The sequence below is a fragment of the Branchiostoma lanceolatum genome, chromosome 15 (genome assembly GCF_035083965.1).
Source record: "Branchiostoma lanceolatum isolate klBraLanc5 chromosome 15, klBraLanc5.hap2, whole genome shotgun sequence".
Taxonomy (NCBI): Eukaryota; Metazoa; Chordata; class Leptocardii; order Amphioxiformes; family Branchiostomatidae; genus Branchiostoma; species Branchiostoma lanceolatum.
Genome location: NC_089736.1, coordinates 15,117,171 through 15,140,421, shown reverse-complemented (window position 1 = coordinate 15,140,421; position 23,251 = coordinate 15,117,171). Strand labels below are relative to the sequence as shown.

The window sequence follows — 23,251 nt, the reverse complement described above, 5'->3', positions numbered from 1 at the left end:
TGAACACAACATTACCAGAAATTCAAGATACACCACTTCAAGACTGAATTTTGTTTGAACTACAGTTAAGACCATTCAATCCTCATAGAGCGCTCGCTGCGATCCTTGAGCGCTCGCTTCGGCCCTTTGATCCCACCTTGGGCGCTCTCACGGCGCTCACCGCGCTCTCACGGCGCTCTCACGGCGCTCACCGCGCTCGCTCCGCGCTCTCTCGGCGCTCGTTTTTTGACCGCCATCCTCGGCGCTCTCACGGCGAAGGTTTTGAGCATGTTCAAAACCATCGCCGAGGTGACGGCGCGCATGGCGCTCTCGCCGCGCTATCGGCGCTCTCGCCGCGCTGTCGGCGCTCTCAATGGCGCTCTCGCCGCGCTGTCGGCGCTCTCACGGCGATCTGGCCAAAATGAGGTCGCCGTGAGAGCGCGGTGAGAGCGCCGTCCAAGTGGAATGGGGGTATTACCCTTTTTAAATTTGATACAGATGACCTGAATTGTTTGCATGAAGACAGCATTCTTTCCCTTTTTTTTCGTTACACTTTGGTAGTTAGAAAGGGCAATTTTCGCCTCTGTGGTGCTTTCGGAATAGTCTTTTTCTTGTTTCTAACTTTAAAGTTGGAATTAAGTGATTTGGGGATAATCTCCAGGCAGATCTGCACCGGGCGCGAGGGTCGCGTGTGTTGGCCGGGGAGCGTCCGTTTAGCCGGAGAGGGTCCGGTAAGCCTTACCGGGCTGATTGGACCCTCTCTGGCTGACTGGACCTTCTCTGGCTGGCATATGCGATTTTAATTTTCGCGCCCGGTGTGGATCTGCTTGGAGATTGCAACTCAAGATCAGTGTTTAAGAAATTCAACATTGCATGCTGAGTCCATCGAGGCTGAACCGATCGTCCGCCAGGATGAAAAAAGGAAAAGGAAGGATTACTTTTCTTTGTACTCGGTTTCTGTGGCCGGCCTCCGTAGAACATTTGCATGCAACAACAAAACAGTAACTGATAAACGAAAAGCGTTCTTTTACTGAGGGCCTGCATCGGAGGGAGAAAAAAAATCTGTGTTTTAAAAAGACTCATTTAAATTGGAAATAGAAAAAGAAATCAGCATTTTCACAAAAGCTTTCAAGCTTGAAAGGTTCTAATTATTTCAGTGATATTCTGTTTTCATTAGAAAGTATATAATATATTGTTTGGTATAAAAAGGAGACCTTTAGTAAATACAAGACAATGCGACAAATAGCTTATGAATAATCGTATTGTTATTTTTTCTCCTATTAGTTTAAATCATCTATTAGTTCAAATCATGGTAGAGAGAATAGTGGTTAGAAAAGGGTTAATTTCTACCATGATGACGGAAATGTTTTTCAATTATTCGAATTTTCGAAACCTAGTTGATACTTCTTGAATCAAAACATATTTTGACGTTATTGTAAGTGCCATATGGATCTTTGGTCATGCTGCATTTTTCTGCTGGTCCAATTTGCCATTTTTGGCAACGTTTTGTCCAAAGCTAGTGTCCAAAACAAAACTACGGAGAGCTTAAAAATTTCAAACCGAGATGTGACCTTAATCATTTTGACTAACCCAAGCCTCTGGTACTCTTTCCGTTGGTCAGGCATCTTCAAAGCTTATAAGCTAGAGGAAGTGATGACAGCCAATTTCTGTAAATTGATGCATTGTAACTAACATGTACTAATTATTGCCAGTCTCAGAACTGCACGTTACCATGGTGTTGGAGGCAACCTTGAATTGTTTTCATAGTGACAGAGAATACTGAGCTCGTACTAGCCTGATTTTTGCTAGACTGATTTGAATCCTGAGCTCTTATTTCTAGTTCTGGCAATACGAATAGTTTTCTCGACTTTGAGATGTATGGTCAAAACCTTTTGCGAAGAAACCCTGAAAGCGAGCGATTGTGTAACATAGGCTAACTGGCCAAGGTTATAAGCTAATATTATTTCATTTTTTGGCAGGAAACTGATAATAATAATGTTAAGGTTTTTTTTTATAGCAGAATGTTTTTTCCTAATTGATTTACGTCGTGGATATCTACTTAGTCTGGAAGGTCAATTAAGCTAAGGGACAAAAAATCATTGTCATGTGGTTGTTGAGCATGCCGTACCGAGCATGCACAATAGCCAACTTTCGCTACCATTGGCTAAAGCATATATCACGGTGTTAATATTTTCAAATTCGAAAGTCGTTAATAAACTCTATACCAATCCATTGTAGTTGTATTGATATTAATAGGAAGTATTACTGTTCTATCAAAACTGAGAAAGGATAGGTATCAAATATATATAAGGATAAATGACTTGGCCTTGTTTATGTTAAAGATTTCTCATTTACAAATACAAGTTTAACATACCTTAATGTAATGTCTTGACGGATCAATGATATATAATAACATCTACATTCGATTGAACTAGCAACTGTGTAAGTTTATAACATGGATCATGTGTAATGATTCTGTTTATATCATTTTCTGTAAATGCTTCTCCTTGAATGATCCTTTGTAGTGCTTACTATTCAAGGATGTGCTGTTTAGTTGTCGGACCAATTTTCACAAGTAAAGATATTTAAAAAGAATGCTGCATCATACAGAAATAAGTTTACCATGACTGACTTTTAATTTCTTACTATTCACCATATTATTCTATAATTCTAAAAGACTGTACTTGAGTAAGTATGATACATTAATGTTATGTTATGTTAAAAATCGTGTTAGACGTGCTGTAGTAAAAGTGTTGAGCGACCATACATAGCATTTGGAATAAAATTTTGAAATTCCAATCGTTAATTGTGTTATTTTCTGTTTTCAATTCCAGAAGTTTGTTAGCTTATAAACGATATACCGCTGATAACTAGAAATACTCAAATTGAACAATTTTTGCACCACTCGCCTAGACTGTTAGAAATATTAAAAACAGTAGACTGACATGTAAATTACCCCAAATAACAGTTACTCAAGCAACTCGATATTATTTTGGAAACGGTCAGATGTTTTAAGTAGCACCTTATACTATTTGTCAGTCACCCTGAGCAAGATTTGTCCAACAGCAGGTTTCAACCATGAATTACTTATTGATATGCAAATAAAGAGAAGACAATTTTAGATAGTCTAATCGGAAAACAAATTAGTCAAGACAATGTTGTATAAAGAGAAAATAGTTCCTATTGATTTGATATATGAGCTAAAGTCTATTATCTGTATCGTTATGACTTTGACCAGCGTCCAGCAGTATTTAAGGGCGTCCATTAGTATTTAAGGTAAAAATTACGCTGTCATTGGAAATAATGAAAGGTAGATACTAAAAGGTACAGGTTCATGAAAGAATGTGAAAACTGTGCAGCAAAAGCAGTAAAAATTGAATTTTATTTTGTTAGTGAAAGTACAAATTTCGAAGCCGAAAGAAACAGAATATTCACGGTTGTTTTGACATCCAAGCAAGCTTTTCAAGATAAAGAAATCCACAAAATTTATTCTTCCAAATTCATCCAACCCATGTATCTTTAACAACGTTTTATTTTCCACTGCTTTCAAAGAAGTCAACCCCACATTACTATCGTAGATATGTAAACTTATTGCCGACTAGTAACGTCTTATTATAAGCTTCATGAATTTCTGAGGGGCTGGCAAAAAAAGGAAAAAATTAATTGAAAGCAAAATATCATGTGTAAAATTAATGTACGACAGTATCGTGATAAACGGCAATATACTGAAGTCGGATAAATAAGATGCACCTGCTCAGGTTTGAACCGGATTTAGAAAGCCTGCGGAAGGCCACTTTTTACAGCTAAATATGTGTAAAAATGCCTGCAGCACTAAATTGGTACAATCTATTGCTCTGGTACTGTAACCCTGTGTAAACTGGATAAAAGTGCCCGCGCCAAGTTTGAACTCATATAACTGCTGAACTGCTAGCTATAGGACCACCAATCTTTTTGACTTTTCCTTAAACTTAGTTGGAAACAATTTTATTATAATTGTATAAGTTTATCATTTTTGTCTTGCCATGCTTGCGGGTTTCTGCCAGGCATACTGTACAAAATTTTCGTTTTAAGGTTTTCTTGCTCAGATGTCATTATATGCAAGTTTCATTATGTCATGCTCATAAAGCGAAGATGGCGGACCACATCAGCAGTTTAGTTATAAACAGACTTGGTCATAGCTTTAAGTGGGGTTGTCTAATCGCATAGAAATACATCCGTTCTCTTTTGGAAACAAAACAAAACGAAACCAAAAAAAAAACACATTAATTTACAGTACGAGACAATAGATTAAAAGAAAAGACACCATTAATGATAAAAAAAAGATCTGCGGTCCTTTTTGGTTCTAAGAGGAAAGGGGAGGTATTTCTTATTACCACAAAGGGCATATAAGGTAAAACACGTATAATTAGAGATATACATTCAAGAAGGTTATAGATTTTAAATTCCACCCTACAGATTTTTCTAATCGTTTCTTTCTCAGAATTTGTATCAGATATCGATATAAAAACACAGAGATATCCTATATATTACATGATTAATCTATATACGAGGTCCTTTTTTTAATCTACGGACCAGGTTTTCTTTAAAAAAATACCTGCTGTTTCAGAAGTGCTTTTATGTTCCGTCAGTCGGCAGCATCTTACGAACTTATTCTAGGACACGAGGCCCGTGTCCCTTTCGTTTTCACTCAGTCAGTTAATTTGTTATGTATTAAAAAAAAGACTTGCTTTCATAGACTGTCTGCTAGACATCTTGAGTTGTTTTGACTAATCCATTTCGCGAGCTAGTTTGTTTTCCTGCATGATCGTTCCCATGTTGCTCAACAGACGACGGGCGTACATCAAGCGCATTATTAGGTGGCTCATGGAAGAGATACAAAGGTTATGCATATTTATAAGCTGTCATCCTCGTCATGAATTCTAGTCAAGACGTCACTACAGGTAAGTTTGAACCAACTTCGCTTATCCCTCTACAGATAAGACTAGTTGTTATCCAGTGATGATTTGATGATTTATGCTGTGATGATTTGAGAATGCGTCTTGATAAAGTTTTCTAACTAAATCGCTTTAATTATTCACAGAAACGGAAATCCAGGCCGAATCAACTTCCACTGGCATGGAAGATATCAACATCTCCAGGCAGATTGAAACTGAGAAAAATGACTGTGAACGAATCAGAAATGAAACAGAAGCCACCAGTACTTATACAGTACCCGTAGACCATGTCATTTCCAACACGATGTACGCGTGTGGTTCCTCCCAACAAGCTGAAGTCGGAGGTAATTATTTTTTTTATTCCCCATTCCCTGGGCACTATTTTAGGATAATATAATGTTTATCCGTGCCCCTCTTTTTTTTCCTTGCAGCATACGCCAAGGCGTTACTGCATTACACCACTTCAGAATGTTTTTGCTTTTTATAATTTTGCATATTACTTCCAAGAAATTCTATTTCATACAGCATCATTCTTATAAAAGTGTTATAACCTTGAACATGGCATCGTGCTAGTTTTTAAACAAAGTAAGGTAGTGAGGGGTAGAAGTGACCGGTCTGCATGTGAGGCTATTTTTCCATTTTGGGTCAATTAGGGACAAATCCATCTTTGCACTGAGTAGCTTTTCAACATGTAAATTTGGAGTCAATCTTTACTCCTGTGTTACAATGAATCCAAATCCAAATGAACCAAATTCAGAATAAGTATACATGTAGTTTAATTATGTATGCTAATTCTTTTTGTTGTTGTTTTATTTATCGTATACAGCTGTCTAAAATGATTTAATTAACTTTGTTTTGTTTGTGTGTCAGCGGGGGATTTTCATTCCAAATTGTACATTTTTGGCCCCTGAGCTTTTGTTCGATGTGTTAGAATACACTCTGATGTTAATACAATGTCTATTCCGGTAATCTAAATTTCAAAATTAAGATATCAACACTTATATAACTTTTCACTTAACCCTTTCAACCATAAGTGACTTGTTATACTATGTGGTATTTGGTACCGGTAGCTGTTGCACTAGGGATGAGGTAAGTTAATAAGGGTAAATTCAAATTGTCCATTTTGCACTGGGTTGTTTTCGAAGAGTTCGAATTTTTGAAATTGCAGCTTGACCTAAGGTCACTATGTTATAGGCCCATTCCACTTTTGCATAGGCAGGCTAGGGGGAAGGAATTAAATATGCTTTATTTGTTCGCAAATCTGACCTTTTTTGTATAATAGTGATTGTGAAGTAACGAGTACTATGCCTTAGAGGGGGGTAGTTCAAATGCTTTACCGACTACATGCCTGTTTTTATACCTCCGACAAGAAAAAAGTTAAGTCATTTTGGAGACTTGATAAGGGATCCCCGCATTGCTCGAGTAAGCTCACCACTTTTTTTATGGAGACTCCAGACCTTCTGGCGGGAGTGTTTTTTTTGTTGTGATATTGTATCCCTTCATCGCAGTTTCTTAGCTTATATAAAATGATTTTTTTTTTTCATACCGAGTCGTACCAGTTCAAGGATACGTTTCTTGGTTACTTTGTATTGAAATACCTGATATTTAATCCTCAGCTAGCAATCCTTTATCTTTCAATGATTAGTCTGGTAAAACAATACAGTGATATAAGAAGTCATCATAATTATTGTTTTGGTGATTTAATCTCAAGCATTGCAATTTTACATCATGCACACAGTGTTTTGAAGTGTTTCGGGATGAAGATGTCGCTCTATAGAAAATTATCATCATAGAGGGATTGTGCGACCTTGCGTGGGAGATGATAAGTTATAGATGCCGGTAGTTTGTGTTGCGCACCGACTTTCAATTCCTTTTTATTCCGACCTTCAAACCAGATGAATAAAGAACAGAAATGCACGCCTTTTGAGAGTATTGATTAGAAGAGCGCCTAAGCATTTACACGAATTCCATCAGATTTTAAGAAAGACAGCACACTTTGCGAAAATAGACGAGTTTTATCTTAATCTTTAAACATCTTGAAATGTCACAATGTATCGTAGCTAAGAAGTCATTGTTTCAAGAATAGTCTTTTTGACCTGTTTTTGTTTTCTGCATATTTAGTCACAATTTTTTTTTTCATTGAACTTTATATACTTGTTCGAAATCCGAAAAGATATTTTATGTTCGGGTATAGATTCTACCCGTCAGTGATATGGCTTAGACAAGACAATTGAAAAGACCGTTAACGAGACGGACATGCATGCGATGCGGTGACGGGAGAAGACGGTGTGACGCACAAAGATGAAACTCACAGAAAATAAACACACAGGCTGTCAACTATATATTTGTGACGGTATACGCATATTCATTAATCAACAATGCCTAAGGGTCAACATATCATATCTAGTAATACTAAGAAACACACGTTCTCCCACCGCATTGGTTGACCGTTATTCATAGTGTCGTATGTTAGTTTTTTATAAGGTTCGTACGATTTCGTGCAGTGATTGCGTTTTAAAACATTAGTACGAATTCCGTAAATTTCGTGTAAATGCCTAATTTGCCCAGGATCATGGGTCCCTAATCGGTGCCACTACTCTCGGTCTTTTTATTGAGATTCAAAACGTTTTGGTGAACCTTCGGGTTTCTGACTTTAACATCACTTATTTCCTCTTAGCTCACAAATTCTGACCCGGGCCAAATAAGACTGTGAATAAATATGGAAACAGATCCAGTCTAAATTCACACAATAAATCAACACGCAAGCAAAAAAAGGAACAAATATAGAGTTCGAATTGAAATGAGTTCTATCATTATGTAAACTACATTGATAGGGTAACTTTCTAAACTTTAAAACGTGTTTTGAAAGGAAAAGGAACTTCTACCGACGTACTAGCTAGCAAGGTGGTCAGGCCGTTCCCAAGTTAAAACCCGAAATCTCTTTGTGCCAAATAGCCGACAAACAAGTAGTAAAACGGGGGGGGGCAGGGTCATATTTTGTAGCGATGAATGGGTAATACCCTTGGGTGGTCTCAACATCGCCACAACTCCCAGACCTATATCCAAATCATTCTTAGCGCACAGCTCGCGGCGGAAGCACACCAATTCTTTGCTTCGATCTTTTGCTCCACTAATCTTTGCTCCGACGTTTTTTTTGCGAAAGCACACCAATCTTTTGCTTCGAAGTCTATTATGGTCAATGCATTAGCTAATTATGACATGGAGTTTGATTCTTGGTAGAAACACATATTCATGTTATTCACGATATATTGATTTTAACGTATCACTCAAAGGATCGTTACTGTACCTCTGCACGCTACCAGCAACCCACTGGGACTAAACAATACATAACCAGTGCCAACCCAGCGATGACTAAGTTATTGAATGAACTTCAAGAAATGATGGACATTGTATGACATTATATGTATATATATAAATATTATGTGTATGTGTATTATCGTTGTAAAAAGAGTCAGAAATATTGCACATGTACAAGTACTACCGCAAGGCACACGTACGCTTTGTCTGAATGACGCACTGTGGACCCTTGTTGTCGTCTTACATTCCGGTTTTTAAATTTACTGTTTTATCTAACGTTTTGATTTTAGATATGTTACCAGATTTTAACTAGTCGGTTAATAATGATAATTGTGTAAATCTGACTCTAATTCGGTCATGAATTTGACCGCCACTGTCAGTTTGTGTACGTTTTCTTAATAAACCATTCATCATCATCATCTATAGATTTTATCAACTTTAACACCTTAATCTAGTTCGTTCATGTAAAGGACAATTCAAAACCTAATTTTCGTATCCTTTCGGGTATTCAATGGACCATTGTAAACAGTGGGTGAGCAAAGTGTAGTTACTTTTTGATGCCGTTGGGGTAGCGGGTTGTTATTCAGTGTGAAAGGAACGGTATTAGAAAGCGGAGCCCAACCCTCTTCTTTATGGCAATTTTTACCTCCCCAACCGAATTGAGGTACCTATTTTCACACCTAAGCAGCGTGAGAAAAGTTTCAGTGAAGTACCACTCCTGAGAGCACAACATCGATGGCATGTCAGGGAGTCGTAGCCAGGATCGCTAGGTTCTGGGCCAAACACTGTAACCGTTACATACGCATTGCGCCAGAACTATTGTTAGCATCATGATAATAATTATCATTATTTTAGCATCATCATTAACACTATCATGATTATCATTATTATAAATATCATCATCATTATTATTTTTTGTTATATAGCATTTGCTTGGTCGTGATCTAGGCAGTGGTTAGTCTTCTAACTCTGGTTGTTTGATAAAACAGGTATGTATGCCGAGGCAGAGTCAAAATCTGTCGAGACAGGAGACATCACCATCCACGAACGGACTAGTTCTCAACAAAATGACGATGAGGAAACAGTCGGTACAGAAACCATCAGTACATATACCGTGACTGTAGCCCGCGGCTTTATCAACACCATGTACGGCTGTGGTTCCCCCGGACAAACTGAAGATGAAGGTACTTTCTGATTTTCACTCCCAATACAAGCTAGGTGATCTATGCTGAAACTCATCCACTTCAAATTGCATTTGGAGACTACTGGCACTTATCGTTTATGATTAGAAATGAGAACCCTTTTTGAAAAATCTATGTGAAAAATCAATAAAATGCCATTCGAAAAGGCATACTTCACTTTGGGGACGTTATGGGGTTAATAGGGCGTGGGACTATAGTTACATTCGTCGAGAAGGTTATATTAATTAACGGTTACATTAGCTGTGGAGTGGGTCTGTACGTATGTCAAGAGCATAACTCAATAAACCTGTCATGGTTCTTCGTGTTTTTGATGGTTCAGTAGTGGTTGTGAGAACAAAGGTCTTGTTCGAAAAAGGGTTCACCTGGCGTTTTTCTACAGCGCTGCAGTAGACTTTGTATTTAGTGTGTTTGTATGTAGACATCATAACTCAAAGAAATGTTAATGGATCTGCATGATTTGCGGTGGAATCGGAGGTCAAGTTCAAAAATCGGTCACCTGGCAGTTTCCTACGGTACTGCGGCGGGCTTTGTATGTATGCGTTTTTGTTTGTACAAAGGATAACTCGAGGAGATGTTGATGGTTGCACATGATATGAAGAAGAAGGGTAGGTTTCTTGAAGGGAAAGGTCAAGTTTGATGATGGGCCTCCTAGCGGGTTTCTCAGGTACTACAGCGTAGCTTCATAGTTTGAGTTCAAATTTTCTCCGGTGGTACGGTCATGATTTTTCTGCGGTAGATAGTTTATGCCTCATGAAGTAAGTTGTGTACGTTTGGGATTCCTAGCGGCTTGGTTGGAACTGCAGATGGTGTTTTTAATGTCTTTGTTTTGACCTTCGGACTTGAATAACTAGAAATAGGGTCGACGGATCGTCTTGATTTGTGGTACTTAGATAGCTTCATTGATGCTTAATATAATCGAATACTGATTATGCAAATTAGGAGCATAATTAGCAAGGAAAGAATACAAATCCGCTGCATTTCAAAGTAGGACTCTCAAGCATGTGACATATAAGTGAAAAAGAGAGAGGTATCGATATTTATCAATAACGCAAATAGCTACATAATCTTCATAATTAATTAGAAAGTACTAAAATTACGTAATGGTCAATGATTGGAATTTCATTCTCGTGGCATTAGGAAGCTTAGTAAAGGTGAACATTATTCTGCATGACAGGGCTCATTAACATAACTTATAAGGACATTTCTACAATGGGCTTCTTAATGTACGACCTGATTACGGGGACACTATGTCCCAGCTGGGTTTGGGGATTCAGGTCATGTAAACCTACAAAAGTAGGTCATGTTAACATTTACCAACCCACAAGACACATACATGTACACTAGTCCAGTACCAGAAAATTATTTTTAAAGTCTTGCATAAAGTCAATCTCCACTATCAGCCTTGATTATTTGGCGAAGGTAATGAGTCGTGGAACTCTAGTTTCAATATAACGCATGACGCGAAATATTATATGACAAGAAAATTAACAAATCTATTAGAAATGCATTTATCGATGAGAAAACATGTTTTGACTACCTTTTTAAGTTTCTTAAGTACCACTTGTTTTAATAACTGGTCAGCACTGAGCAACAAATAAGACGGTGGTATCATTACCATATAGACTCCAAGAACCGACATATTGCGGAGCGCCGAAAGATATCTCCAGAATTTCGCTAAGTCACCAATCATATAACTTTCGTTTGTGTCCGGTTTGCCAGGTATTAGAAAACCATGTCAGTGCCATGTTCCGAATGCAATTAAACCTACACGTATGAAGCATTACCCCATGGCACACATGGCCAAATGTCTTCTTCAGCTCAAGGAAGACAGCAGCGGTAACTAATCCCTTATCTATGTTACTCAAAATAATATCAGTGACATCAAACAAGGTTGTTGAGGTAGAGCTTATCGGTCTAAATCCTGATTGAATCCGGTTTAATGGTTTCTTCCTCAAGGTAAGTGTATTATCGGGAATGGATGCGTTTCTGAAATATTTTAATTGAGAAATGGTAAACCATACTTTTTGTAGTTACTAATCTGTAGCGAAAGTCAGTGACTTCCGACATGAGTATTGTGGTCTACGTTCTCAGCTACAAGTTGAAATTAACTTGTCAGCATCCGTATGTAGTTTGGAATGTCGTCTGCTACTGTGATGATGTACTTTTTTTACACACTACCAGTATTTATGGGTAGCATAATATAACAAAATGACACCCCCCACCTTGAAAGTTTGGAACCGATTCCAAGCTCTTGTCGGTAAGCCCTGGTGTCTTTAGCCTGGCTAACTTTCTACAAGCAGACGTCATTCAACTGGAACGCCTATCTGATCTCCAAGAAGCAGACGTTTCCGTTGCTCAGCTGAGATAAAGATGAATATCGATGGGTACAGATAACGCAAATGTGGAGTTTATTTGCCTAAAAGAAAACACTGTAATTATGAAGTGGTATATGATGGTATTTTCATTCTTGTATTTCAAATATAAATGAATATAAACATAATCCGATTCAAATAATGCAAATCAGTGCCTCGTGTACATAATCTGGGAGAAAATGCTACGAATGTCTTTTTTGCTAAGATTTGACTTTCATTCTTTGACCGATTTCGTCCTGTCTTGGTCTGTGTCATCGCAAGTATATATCAAGATCCTTTGATGAATTTGTCTGATCTGAAATTTGGCATGTTGGTAGTGAAAGAGGATACTAAGAAACCTGACTCAAACTGGAAACACCATTATTGCTTCACGAAGTTTTGTGTCCAGGCGAGTACGTAGCAACTGCTTTTAACCCGTTCAAAACAGTCGCTAAAGAGATGGCGATCATGCATGGCGATTATTCAGCGATCCCTGAGATATTTTGCCGCGTCTTTGCGAATCTGGCCAATTCTATTTCGCATCCCTAGTTGGAAAGGTTCATATGTGATATTTGAGTTCCACTTTTCATCTTGATTACACAGAACAACCAGCGATTCCTACCGAAGACGAAGAAGGTGAGATCGAATGCATAGATGCAGATGATCCTAAAAGTCACGTGTACCAGTCAGTCGACGAAGATGACATCGAGAACCGACGGCAGGCTCGTATGGATGGAGAAAATGGTCAACAACCAACTGATAAGAAGGAAGATACTACATTACCCATTAAGGCACGGAAGAAGGCCACTGGTTTGCGTAACAACCCGTTGTACGCATCTGGTGAGCAGGTGAAAAAGAAAGGTACTGTTTGTCCACGGAAACTACTACGAACAGAAATCAAAGATTTCATACCTCCCTCAAATTTCGACGACTTTGTGTTTTTTTTCTTCATTATTGTAAGTTCCCCGCTGATTCTATGTATTTATTGACAGGCTCCCACTAGACAATGGGTGTGCATATAGCAGACAACTGTATCCAGCATGTTATTTGTGAGGAAACACAAACAGAACGTAAACTAAAAAGGCGATATTTGTGAGAGCACAGCACATACAACGTATTTCAGCCATTTCCCTCCCCTCATCCACAATAATCACCCCATGAATTTTAACAAATATTTCCCGCATACAATAATGGACTCTTCCAGCAGCGAATGGACCACCAAGTATCATGCAAATTTCAGAATGTAAACAACTACAACCTTGCGAAAGATTTCTTCTGCGGAAGGATTTGCGCAATCAGAAAATTTTGCATTACGCATCGGAACCAACTAAAGTTGTGCAAACGTTTCACAAATGTCTGCTGGATACTAATAAATTGGTGTACGTACCAACTAATAAGTATCTAATACCAGCTCAGAAAAGGACAAGAAATAGTCATGCCTTTAAGTATCAGACTTTTCAACCTAGGATTGATGTGTTTAAAAATTCGTATTTTCCTAGAACGATCGTAGAGTGGAACTCGTTACAACCAAGTACAGTGGAAGCATCCTCATTAGATAGCTTTAAACAATGCATGCAGCTAGATATGCGAAGGTTAGACGTGACAGGTCGTTCGGTGTAATGTAACCAGCTGCTGCGCGCCGCGTGCCTGCGAAGCTGGTGTGTTACGCCGAATGGCGGTTATACCGGCTATATAGATACAGATACAGATACACTGCAGATTTCTGATGCTTATTTCATACTGTAAAACTAACACATACAGTACCAGTTATACCACAACTACAAATAATTTGCTAACAAAAAGATACACAACGGCTTGTAGGGAGATGAGCCTTTTTTTAATGCAGGCATAAATTTTGAACCTCTTCAATTGATCATAACTTCAGTATGACACAGTATTTACAACACAACGACAGGAGTCAGGGTGCAGAGAAGCTGTTTTAACCATTTCCTGCCCTGCACACATGTAAGAGTTAGTGTTCCTTATTGGCAATTGCCGTGATATATAAGTTACAGTGGCTCCATTGTCTACTTTTTTCATGCCAGTAATCGTATTGAATTTTCCATAGATTCGTTCAAGACTTGCTACATGGAGATTTCTCGTTCCTGTCTACTCCAAGGTGTCATCATCACTGTTGTAGTCACAGCACTGATTGGCTCTACCTTTCTAACCGTCCTGCATCTGACTTCAAAACCCGAGAACGAAACACAAACCCATCTGGTTAGTCCCATATCTTGGACATGATTTTCACAGCTTTAGTAACTAAATTTTAATTTATTTGACATAATAAGTATATAAAGTACCATTGAATCTAAAACATATTTATACATAATTTATTATTATCTTCACTGACTTTTGTATGTATTTGCGGCGGAGATAGGTAACATATGTGAGTTATCATCTGTATTGTTATTGGAGAAGTCTCATAAATTAATAAATGGAAATTTGGTGACGGCAAAAGTTAGGATTTTTAAAAATATCTTAACTAACACTAAGATTTCCAGTTTTTTTTGTGATTGCAGGGATTGACCAAGAGAATCTATCAATATGAGTTACCTGCATTGAACACCAGTTTTATGACTACGTTTCCTCAGGCAAATGTTACAACTGCACTGGAGGTAACACAATCACTGTCAGAGATGACAGCAACAATCACTGATATGACATCAATATACGTCGGTAATACATCAACGTCCAGCGTAAGTCCTGCACCTTATTTATTTTAGCAACGCTCAAAAATTTGTATTATCTTCACGTAATCTAGTTTCTTTTAATTGTAGACAATTCTTGATACAAATCTAACACCGTTTTTGATCACCATTTGGGTAGTTCTTGTCAGGGATATAAGCGTTTTTCCACAAAGTTTCTACTGGATCGCCATATACATAAACATGTCCTTCTGTTGCCTATTTTGGTATTATCAGGCCATGTCTGTTTGTTGATATGGATGACGTCCTATTGAAACCCCAAAATGAATGCAACCAAAAACGTTTGGTAAAAAAAGATTGCCTTGATTATGATTGTCTTTTCTTTTACCGGTTTTCGGTTGAAGGTAATTAAAAGAGGATGACTGGTCACTTCACATTTTGGAGCGATATCAACACGATTTATCGTAGATAATCTGTAATCTCAAAGAAGGGTTATTAGAGAAGTCATGTAAGATACGTTCCCGGGAGACTTTAGGACCTGCGCATGTGGCTCGTTAGTATGAGGCTAGTCATGAAAACACACAGCATCTTGCGTGTTCGTAAGTAATAGATCAGTAATGCCCCCCCCCCCCCCCCAGCTCTGGAACGTCACAGTAAAGCCTGTTGGCCTTCTGGAGCCAATGTGTGGAAAAGGATTCAAGCTTTACATCGTTCCAAATTAGAGTGGGGCTTGTTAAAAGTATCCTGCAGTGAAGACAACAAAGGTCAAAGTGACACAGTGATTTAAATTATTTAAATTCTCTTTTAAATCGTGCTTTCTATTCTATGGACAAATATAATACACATGAGGATGACCACGTGTTTTTTAACCTCTTCAGTCGTCTTCACCTGTGAACTTTGTGGCAGGACAGAAAATGACAAAGAACCCAAAGACAAATGATACATTGAGGACAATGGAAGGTAAGGCATAATGGCAGATAACTCATTCAGGTTAAATTGTCTTTGCGAAATATTCTGACATCTTTAGAAATAATTTCATGATTAGCTGTACAAAGCAGCCACACCTTTAAAACTTTCTATCCAAAGGTTGATATGAACAAACGAAAATGCGACTCAGCCTCCCTCACTTCCTCCTTTCCGATTTTGACTGGTATGTTGCTGGTTGTGTTACTCTTCATGAGTCTAGCCTTCTTTTTACTGATTTTGAGCCCTATACTGATTTATGTTGCGTCCAGAGGAGTTGTTTTCTCTTGCATCTGCTTGTGATTGTTTGGTGGAAGTGCCAGGTCATCGGCAAAGTCTAAATCTAGCCGTGTCCATAGTGTCAACTGGATCGCATTACTCTTCCCTTTGTAGTTGTCTTCATGATCCAGTTAAAAACTAGGAGGAAAAAAAACGGAGACATGCATGTTACCTTTTCAAAGGTTTTTGAAATGGATTTTTTTTTTCGTATGCTTGATTCTAAAATGTACATATATGATTCTGCCAAAGTAAAGGAATTCAACAAAAAGACAATTTGGTAATGTAATTTCGGTACCGATTTCAGGGAAGATTATGCTAACAGCCGTATTTACATTTTCAATGATAACATTATTTCAATGATCTATGAGTCAACTTCGAGATTCAACCATAAATTTACAAAGGTAATTTTCTACCATTTCTTATCACTTTTTACAATTATCTGTTACACTTTATAAATAGATCAGAAGGCAGAAAAGAAATCAACCCACATTCCTTTGCCAAGTATAGGGAAGTAGGCTTTCCATAAAAGACCAAGCAGTGTCCTGCAGTGAAATCTAAAGACATACAAAAGCAGACAGAAGGACCGGATTAGCAACTACTTTTATGGGAGCAGTCACTTTTCTAACATTGTTTACCACTTTCTACCATTTTGTAAATATTTCTAAAAGTGAAAGAATCACATAGATGGTTAGACATTATTAGTATTCTAAATAAACAGACTTTTGTGCAGCTACTTTCAAAATATTTCTAAATTATCTAATTGAATTCAAACAAATTCATACTTTTTTTTCAATCTTCTAGAAAAAATTAGAAGTATTGTCAGTCCGATATTCTTATATTGGAATTTTTTTCAAATTATTGCAAATGTTATTATCATACCCTCTTGGAATTAACTCTAAATGTTTATTTCTATTTTGTGTCCCTTCCCCCAGTGGTGACACAGGATTCGTCGTGGGTTGTGAACTCCACGGGCACTCCGTATGTTAACGACGGGGTGATATATGACGCCGGAAAAGCCTTGGATGGTGACATTGAGACCTACTGGAACCCAATTCGTACGGCTCAGTTCTACAACAACTGGCTCATCGTCCTGGACCTCGCAGCGCCCACAACTCTTACCAGCATCGCAGTCATCCACTGGGGACACACCAATCATGACATTGCGAAATTCAAATTGCAAAAGTCGGAGGCTGTGTGTCCGTACAACTGGGAGGACGTCGTGTACATCACTGACGTGCAGGGAGGGACCGACCAGCACCAGCAGTTCGGCGGTTTTCAGGGAACAGCGCGGTACTGGAGGTTCGTGGTCACTCGGACCCACACCGGCTGGCAGCCTTGGCTCAATGAATTATATCTGTACCCGATAACTACACGTAAGAGAAATATTAGTTTGGCTAATACACATGTAGATACAAAGAAGGTGTACAGTGATTAGTCACATGTAATGAACGCCACATATTTCAAATAATCTTACCGTCAATCAAGCAAAAAGGTGCCAACATTGCGTCTGTATTTCCGATACGTACATCATGTACATAGCTGTGTGCAGTGAATTAACGTCAAGCTGCATCAAATCTTTTATCGACATTTGCAGAATCTAAGACGTATTTACGTCTTACGTGTTTGAAACATTATTTCGTTCGGATAAATGATGTGGTAGCATTTAACAATCGAAAGCAAACGATAGGTACTGCATTAGTTACCAGCCTTGTCAACCCTTTTTAGATCGCGTGCCTCACATTGCAAGCTTAGCATTTTTACTTACGTTTGTCTTCGTGATCCGTTCCCTTATCCAAAATGTGATTCCGTCTCACATGGATTCAAAACAGTGTCACCATTCGCTAGGTCGTCGTATACCCTGTTCCAGCATTAGGCCATAGGAAGTACATTTTATGGATGACATCATCTGCAGACTACAAATCTGGTGCGCGCAGTTGAATAAAAAAATAAGGCGGGAAAGAAAACAACAAGACATCCATATTTTCAAACTAAAATATCATTAAGAATGAGGGAAGAATTGAAGCAATAAAACATGGTATTACACCAAGTATTGTATCCCTGCATTCTAAAAACATTAACTAAACACTGATGTCAACATTGAATACATTAGATTATGAATTTAGATGGCAACACGGCAGAGACACGGTTTCACGTTCATTTGGCATGGGTGCCCCCCTGAGTTATAAGGCAGACTGACGGTGACTACATGTTGCTGGCTCTGCTCACATTTCCTCAGCTGAAGTTCTCTAGCTCTCCTCTATCGCTGTCCTGACTGTCTGACTGAATTGCTTCGCCTTAGAAATCATTCGTCTCCTCATTCTGTCTTCAACATACAGACAGTTAGACAATACTCAAATACAATTACTCAAACCACATGACATTCGATTCAATTATTCTCTTTTAATGCAATTCTTTATTCGAATATCAACCGTACAGACATAGAAGCCCGGATGACGGAGATATTTACAATAAAATGCAGACTCAACACCTATATACAATATATTGACATACATATATACATCCCTGGCAATGACATAACATGTGCCCATTATTGTACACTGGTTTTGAACTATTTGATGGTACAGTCTGAATTGACTAGTGGAGAAAATAGTTTTGTAGTCTTTTTGTTCTTCCTTGGGGATGTAGATTGTGTGTATGTTTCTAAGTGAACGCCCAGTAGCTGTGGATATGTAAGGGGGGGGGGGTCGTTTCTTTATCTGACCGTGTTGTAGAATTTGTTAGTAGTTAAAATTAATTCAAGAACAGCACATCAGACTACACTTCGTTGGTAACAATGGCACAGCAATTGCAGACTATATTACAAGTTTGGCATTTTGTACTGTGTCTTACTGTAAGTTGGTTACGAGGGGAGCAATCTTATCACAGCTTGCTTACACAATTATTGTAAAACGCATGTGTACGGAGTTTTTACTAGTCTTTTTTTGAGATCTAGAACGTTGTTGCGATAGAACTGGCCGTAGTGTTAGACATATTGTACTATTTTCGGTAGGCTGGCCGTTGCCGAATGGTTAAATTTTTTTTTTTTTAGATTTCAAAACCCGGTTGAAATCAATGCGCGCGCTGATGTCATCAGTTTAATTTACTTGCTATGGACTGAGCATGTCCCACTTGAAATTCAGGAAGGCATTTATTAATACCTCTTTGCCTGGCTTTTATCGACCTGTAGATTGCCAGGTTGGAGATGGTGCATCCTACAGAGGAACAGTCTCTGTGACCGACACGGGCATAACGTGTCAACGCTGGGATAGCCAGACACCACATGGACACGACATGACACCAGCTGATTATGTGTCATCAGGACTGGAGAAAAACTACTGCCGAAATCCTGACGGCGAGGCCGGAGTTTGGTGCTACACCATGGATCCGAGCACGAGATGGACTTACTGCAAAGTGCCAGTATGTGGTAAGGTCTAGTTCTGTAACATTTAAAATAGTTTTAAAAAAAAAACTGATTTCGTAACCTGTGCCATTTAAAAAAAGAACTGGTTTTTGCAACCTGTGCCACGGCAACAAATAAATTGAAGTTACGTTTGTTCAAAGTACTGTTGTAAGGCACAATCTTGACATGGAAATTGTGCCATCAACAAACTGCACGTAAAAAGGGGCTGTTGACCGATGATGATGATGATGACAGCTCAAGCGCTATCAAATTATTACAATGGCTAATTGCATATGAATAAAGTGTTGCAAAATCTCTTTTAAAAAGGTGAAAAGTTGCCATCCTTTGAAAGTAACACTCAAAGTGTAACAGCCTCTACTTCGAATATTTCCATAAGATATAATTATTTGTCCATCCAAAACGAAAGGCTGTAATTTTGAAAATAGGACAAGCAGTTTTATTTTAGGCAGTGGGATTTTATGACTTTTATTTCCTACGTTGCATCTGATCGGGAAAAAACCCAAAACCTATCGCTCTTTACATGAAAATAACTAAAAGAAAATGGTCATAAACTGCAATATTGACAAACGCCTTATGATGATAATAAGTGCTTTATCTAATTTCAATATTGTTTCTTTAGAATTTCCAGATTTATCTAATGGCGTGCTGTGGATCCTTTAGAGTAAGCGAGTTTCGATAACGGGTCAGTCTTTTATGTTTAGTGTAAGCAAGTAAACTTGGTCCCGAGAACGATGTCGCTTTCCATCACCATTACAGCTGCCCGGAGTGCCCGCTGCCCAGTCGGATACAGACTCATCGCCAGGACCTGCATCAAGTTCGATTTCCGACTGAAGTCCTACCGGACCGCCGAGGCGGCCTGCAAGTGGGAGGGAGCAGAACTCGCCCTGCCTAAAACAAAAGAACTCGACGTGGCTTTGAGAATCCTTGTCCGCACGGAAAGCCACAGGCAGTCATTTTGGTTTGGCCTGAAAAACAAGGGGGGATTTCTTCTACATCAGAGAAACTGGCAATGGGCTGACGGGTCTTCTTTGGGCAACTACAAAGTAAGTTTCTAATACCATGCCTCGATTGCGCTTAGTAAATGTATTTCATGAAATATGTTATTAAGAAAACCGTAATCAATAAAGAAAATCTTATTTCATTACTTTTCAAAAGTGCTTATTAATCTGTTTTTTGTCGTCAGATGTCATTACTTGGGAAGAGATATTAAAAGAAAACAATAACACGGATTAAGCCTACATTGATATTTTTAGAGTTCTTGTGATCGATAAGAGCTATAGTTACTTAAATGGCCTTCTTTCCTTTAGAAAAAAAGTCGTTTTACCCTCAGTTGCTTGTGTTGGAACATCGCTATGCTTCGTCTAAGTTTAACTTAAACTTTATTTTAAATCATTTTTTTAGACTCGTGGAATGATATTTCTACAAAATGAATTATTATTCTCATAGATATGCCCGCCATAAGGTTCGTTTGTTTCATTTCAATCGGGTTCGTTTGTAGCTAAAAAGGACAGATTTGTCGCAAAAACATATCGCTCAGATGAAAATTCTTTTGTTGGTCTCTTCGAGATAACTGATAGAGATTGAAGATAAAAATGAGGAATTATGTTTCTTAGGCTGAAAATTGAGGAGCAACATTTTATCCAGAGGCTACTCGAGGGGCCATCATTATAAGTTTTGCCATGCAACCGCTCCCTAGCCCAAGTTTAATGTGAATTTTCCACTATAGGTATATTCAAGAAAAAGATCTGTAGAACCTAAACTCTGGATTCAATTCGCTCTTCCTCATCCATTTCGTAGCGGACCTTTTGGATTGTGGAGTTAAGAAAAGGGCACTGTTAGTGGAAAATACGTTTTTTCTTTAAATTTGAATTAAAACTGTTTTTACCTTTCATAACAGAGTTGGAATCCAGGAGAGCCAAGCTTCACTTTCAGGAGCACGTGCGTTCTCTACTGCTCAGTTCTCTCGGGTTGTCCTATGTGGGATGCTGAGTACTGTGATAAAATACGCAGGTTTATCTGCCAAACGCCCCTTACATAAATGGGGAAACTGACAGACAAACAAAACATGCCGGCTCAGCCGAGCTTTGTCTGATCCGTAAGGCTTATCAATGACATGCTGATATATGTATATTAAAGTGTAGAAAATCACCTGTATTTTGTGAATTATGATGACTACAACATGTCCTAGCTGTAAAGTGATGCGTCATTTCCAGTATTTCACATATTTCACAGTAGTGTACATATAAATATTAATATTGTTTATATCCTTAACTGATTTAATCCAGCGAATTTTCCTTAGTCTAGATGGTCAATTAAGCTTCGGAACAAAACATATTCGTTTCTGGTTATTGAGACTGCCATACAAAGGTTGCAGAATGAGGTTTATATATGCAATAAGACTAAAAAAGACTCTATTGGTTTGAGGCGTAAGCTATTGCTCTATCGAAAGGTATTGCGATAGACAATAGAAACTAAATGTATATAAGATTGAAAGGCATGACCTTGTTTATTGTTAAGAAGTTTAAAAATCTCTATAAAAACACACTTTCATGTATTTTTTTCACTTATCAATGTAATATGATGACAGTTCATTTTCATTAGAATTGAAAATGTGTATGATTAAAGAAATTACCCTGTGTAATATTTCTCTTTACATTATCTTGTAAACATGAATGTTTTAGATGACCATGTGTAATGCTTATTATTCAATGACGTGCTGGCATTGGGTAGGTGTCAGACAAAAACTACAAGAAAAGATGCAAAAGAAAAACTGGATGCAGACCACAGAAATCATTTTGCAATAACTCACTGAATATTCATCCTATTATTCTGAGAGACAGTGCTTGGGCAAGTATAATACGTCATGTTAAGAAGTGCTGTAGCATTTCAAAAGTGTTAAGCAAGCAGACATAGCATTTGTAATAAAATTTTAAAATTTCAATCGTTGTTCGTGTTCTTTTTTTGTTTACAATAGTATGGATTTTTCAAAAGTATCTTAGATTTTAAACGAAATACTGTTGATACCATGAAATACCCGTATGAATAAGGAGAATTGGTAACTGATCCAAATCAAATTAACAAAATGATTTGTTATTTCTCCTTGATCCTCTAAACGTAAGAAACATGTGAATCAAAAGACATTTATGTTTATCGTTCATTTCAGCCTAGATGGCCTATATTCATAAACACATACAGATATACATAGGCAAACACATCTAAGAAATATTGTACAACAGTTGTTGTTGTACTTAAGAAAATAGCCATAACACAGAGAGGCCTCCTCACCTAGGACGGACTAGTCAACAATAGTGTCGCCATTGATGCTCATGGATGTAATACGTTCCCAATTAATCCCTACTAGAACTAAGGGTAAGGAATGTTCGAATTCATTATCTGAATATCAGTAACGAGTTGTGTAGCCAAACTGTTTACCACAGTACTGTACACTCGTCTGACATTATTCAGATACACCTAAACTTCTCTCTCCAAACCAAAAATACTTTCGAAAGAAAATTGTTACACAACATAAACTATTTGCTGTTTACCCTCTAATATCAATATATATTGATTACAAAAAAACGCCCATGCATATGCTTGTTTTGTCGACTTCAGGAATGCTTTCGACTGTATATGGAGAGAACTAGAAGACTTTTGCTACAAATTATTTTGCTCAGGAATAGGTGGCAGATTCTATGGGTTAATTAATTAAAAACTTTGTATTATTATCGTCAAAACTTCCTCATTCCATGATTTAATACAAACAGAAGTGTAAGGCAGAGCTGTAATTTCAGTCCTAATAATTTCAACCTGTACACAGCATAGTGAAATAATTAAATAAGCCTGGCCCTTTACCTCCTCTTTGCACAATTTTTTGTCTCTTGAGCCTATCTACTTTACACCGGGTACGTAGGTGGTTTCAAACAGAGACCGCTTAAAAGATTGCTAAGTTGCGAAGACGGGTGCTACGCAAATGTTCTGAAAATAGAGCCTTTCCAACAAATGTTTGGAGCCACAGGACAAAGGTTAAATAACGTAGGAGTTTAGCTGACTAATGCCATGTCAGAGTATCCCTAGTAATAGGCAAAGTGTTGTTGTCTTAACTCATTGAAATACAAATAGATTACCCATACATTACCCGATACAAAGTTAAGTATAG

The 23,251-nt window shown here is 38.0% G+C and overlaps 1 protein-coding gene across 1 annotated transcript; it reads left to right on the top strand.

The window, feature by feature from the left end:
• The first annotated feature begins 4,891 nt into the window (after nucleotides 1-4,891).
• LOC136420294 (uncharacterized) lies at nucleotides 4,892-22,036 on the top strand. The gene is made up of 8 exons (XM_066407143.1): nucleotides 4,892-4,919; nucleotides 5,060-5,257; nucleotides 9,221-9,415; nucleotides 12,388-12,645; nucleotides 16,607-17,047; nucleotides 18,862-19,098; nucleotides 19,852-20,138; nucleotides 20,993-22,036. The coding sequence occupies exons 1-8, from the start codon at nucleotides 4,892-4,894 to the stop codon at nucleotides 21,131-21,133; spliced, it is 1,785 nt and encodes a 594-aa protein (XP_066263240.1). The 3' UTR covers nucleotides 21,134-22,036.
• The last annotated feature ends 1,215 nt before the right edge of the window (nucleotides 22,037-23,251 follow it).

Bases quoted from the DNA above. Each gene is read 5' to 3' on its own strand.
- LOC136420294 (XM_066407143.1), top strand. From the start codon at position 4,892: ATGAATTCTAGTCAAGACGTCACTACAG. The intron at 17,048-18,861 runs GTAAGAGAAATA...ATCGACCTGTAG, and splicing joins TCTGTACCCGATAACTACAC to ATTGCCAGGTTGGAGATGGT. The intron at 20,139-20,992 runs GTAAGTTTCTAA...CTTTCATAACAG, and splicing joins CTTCTTTGGGCAACTACAAA to AGTTGGAATCCAGGAGAGCC.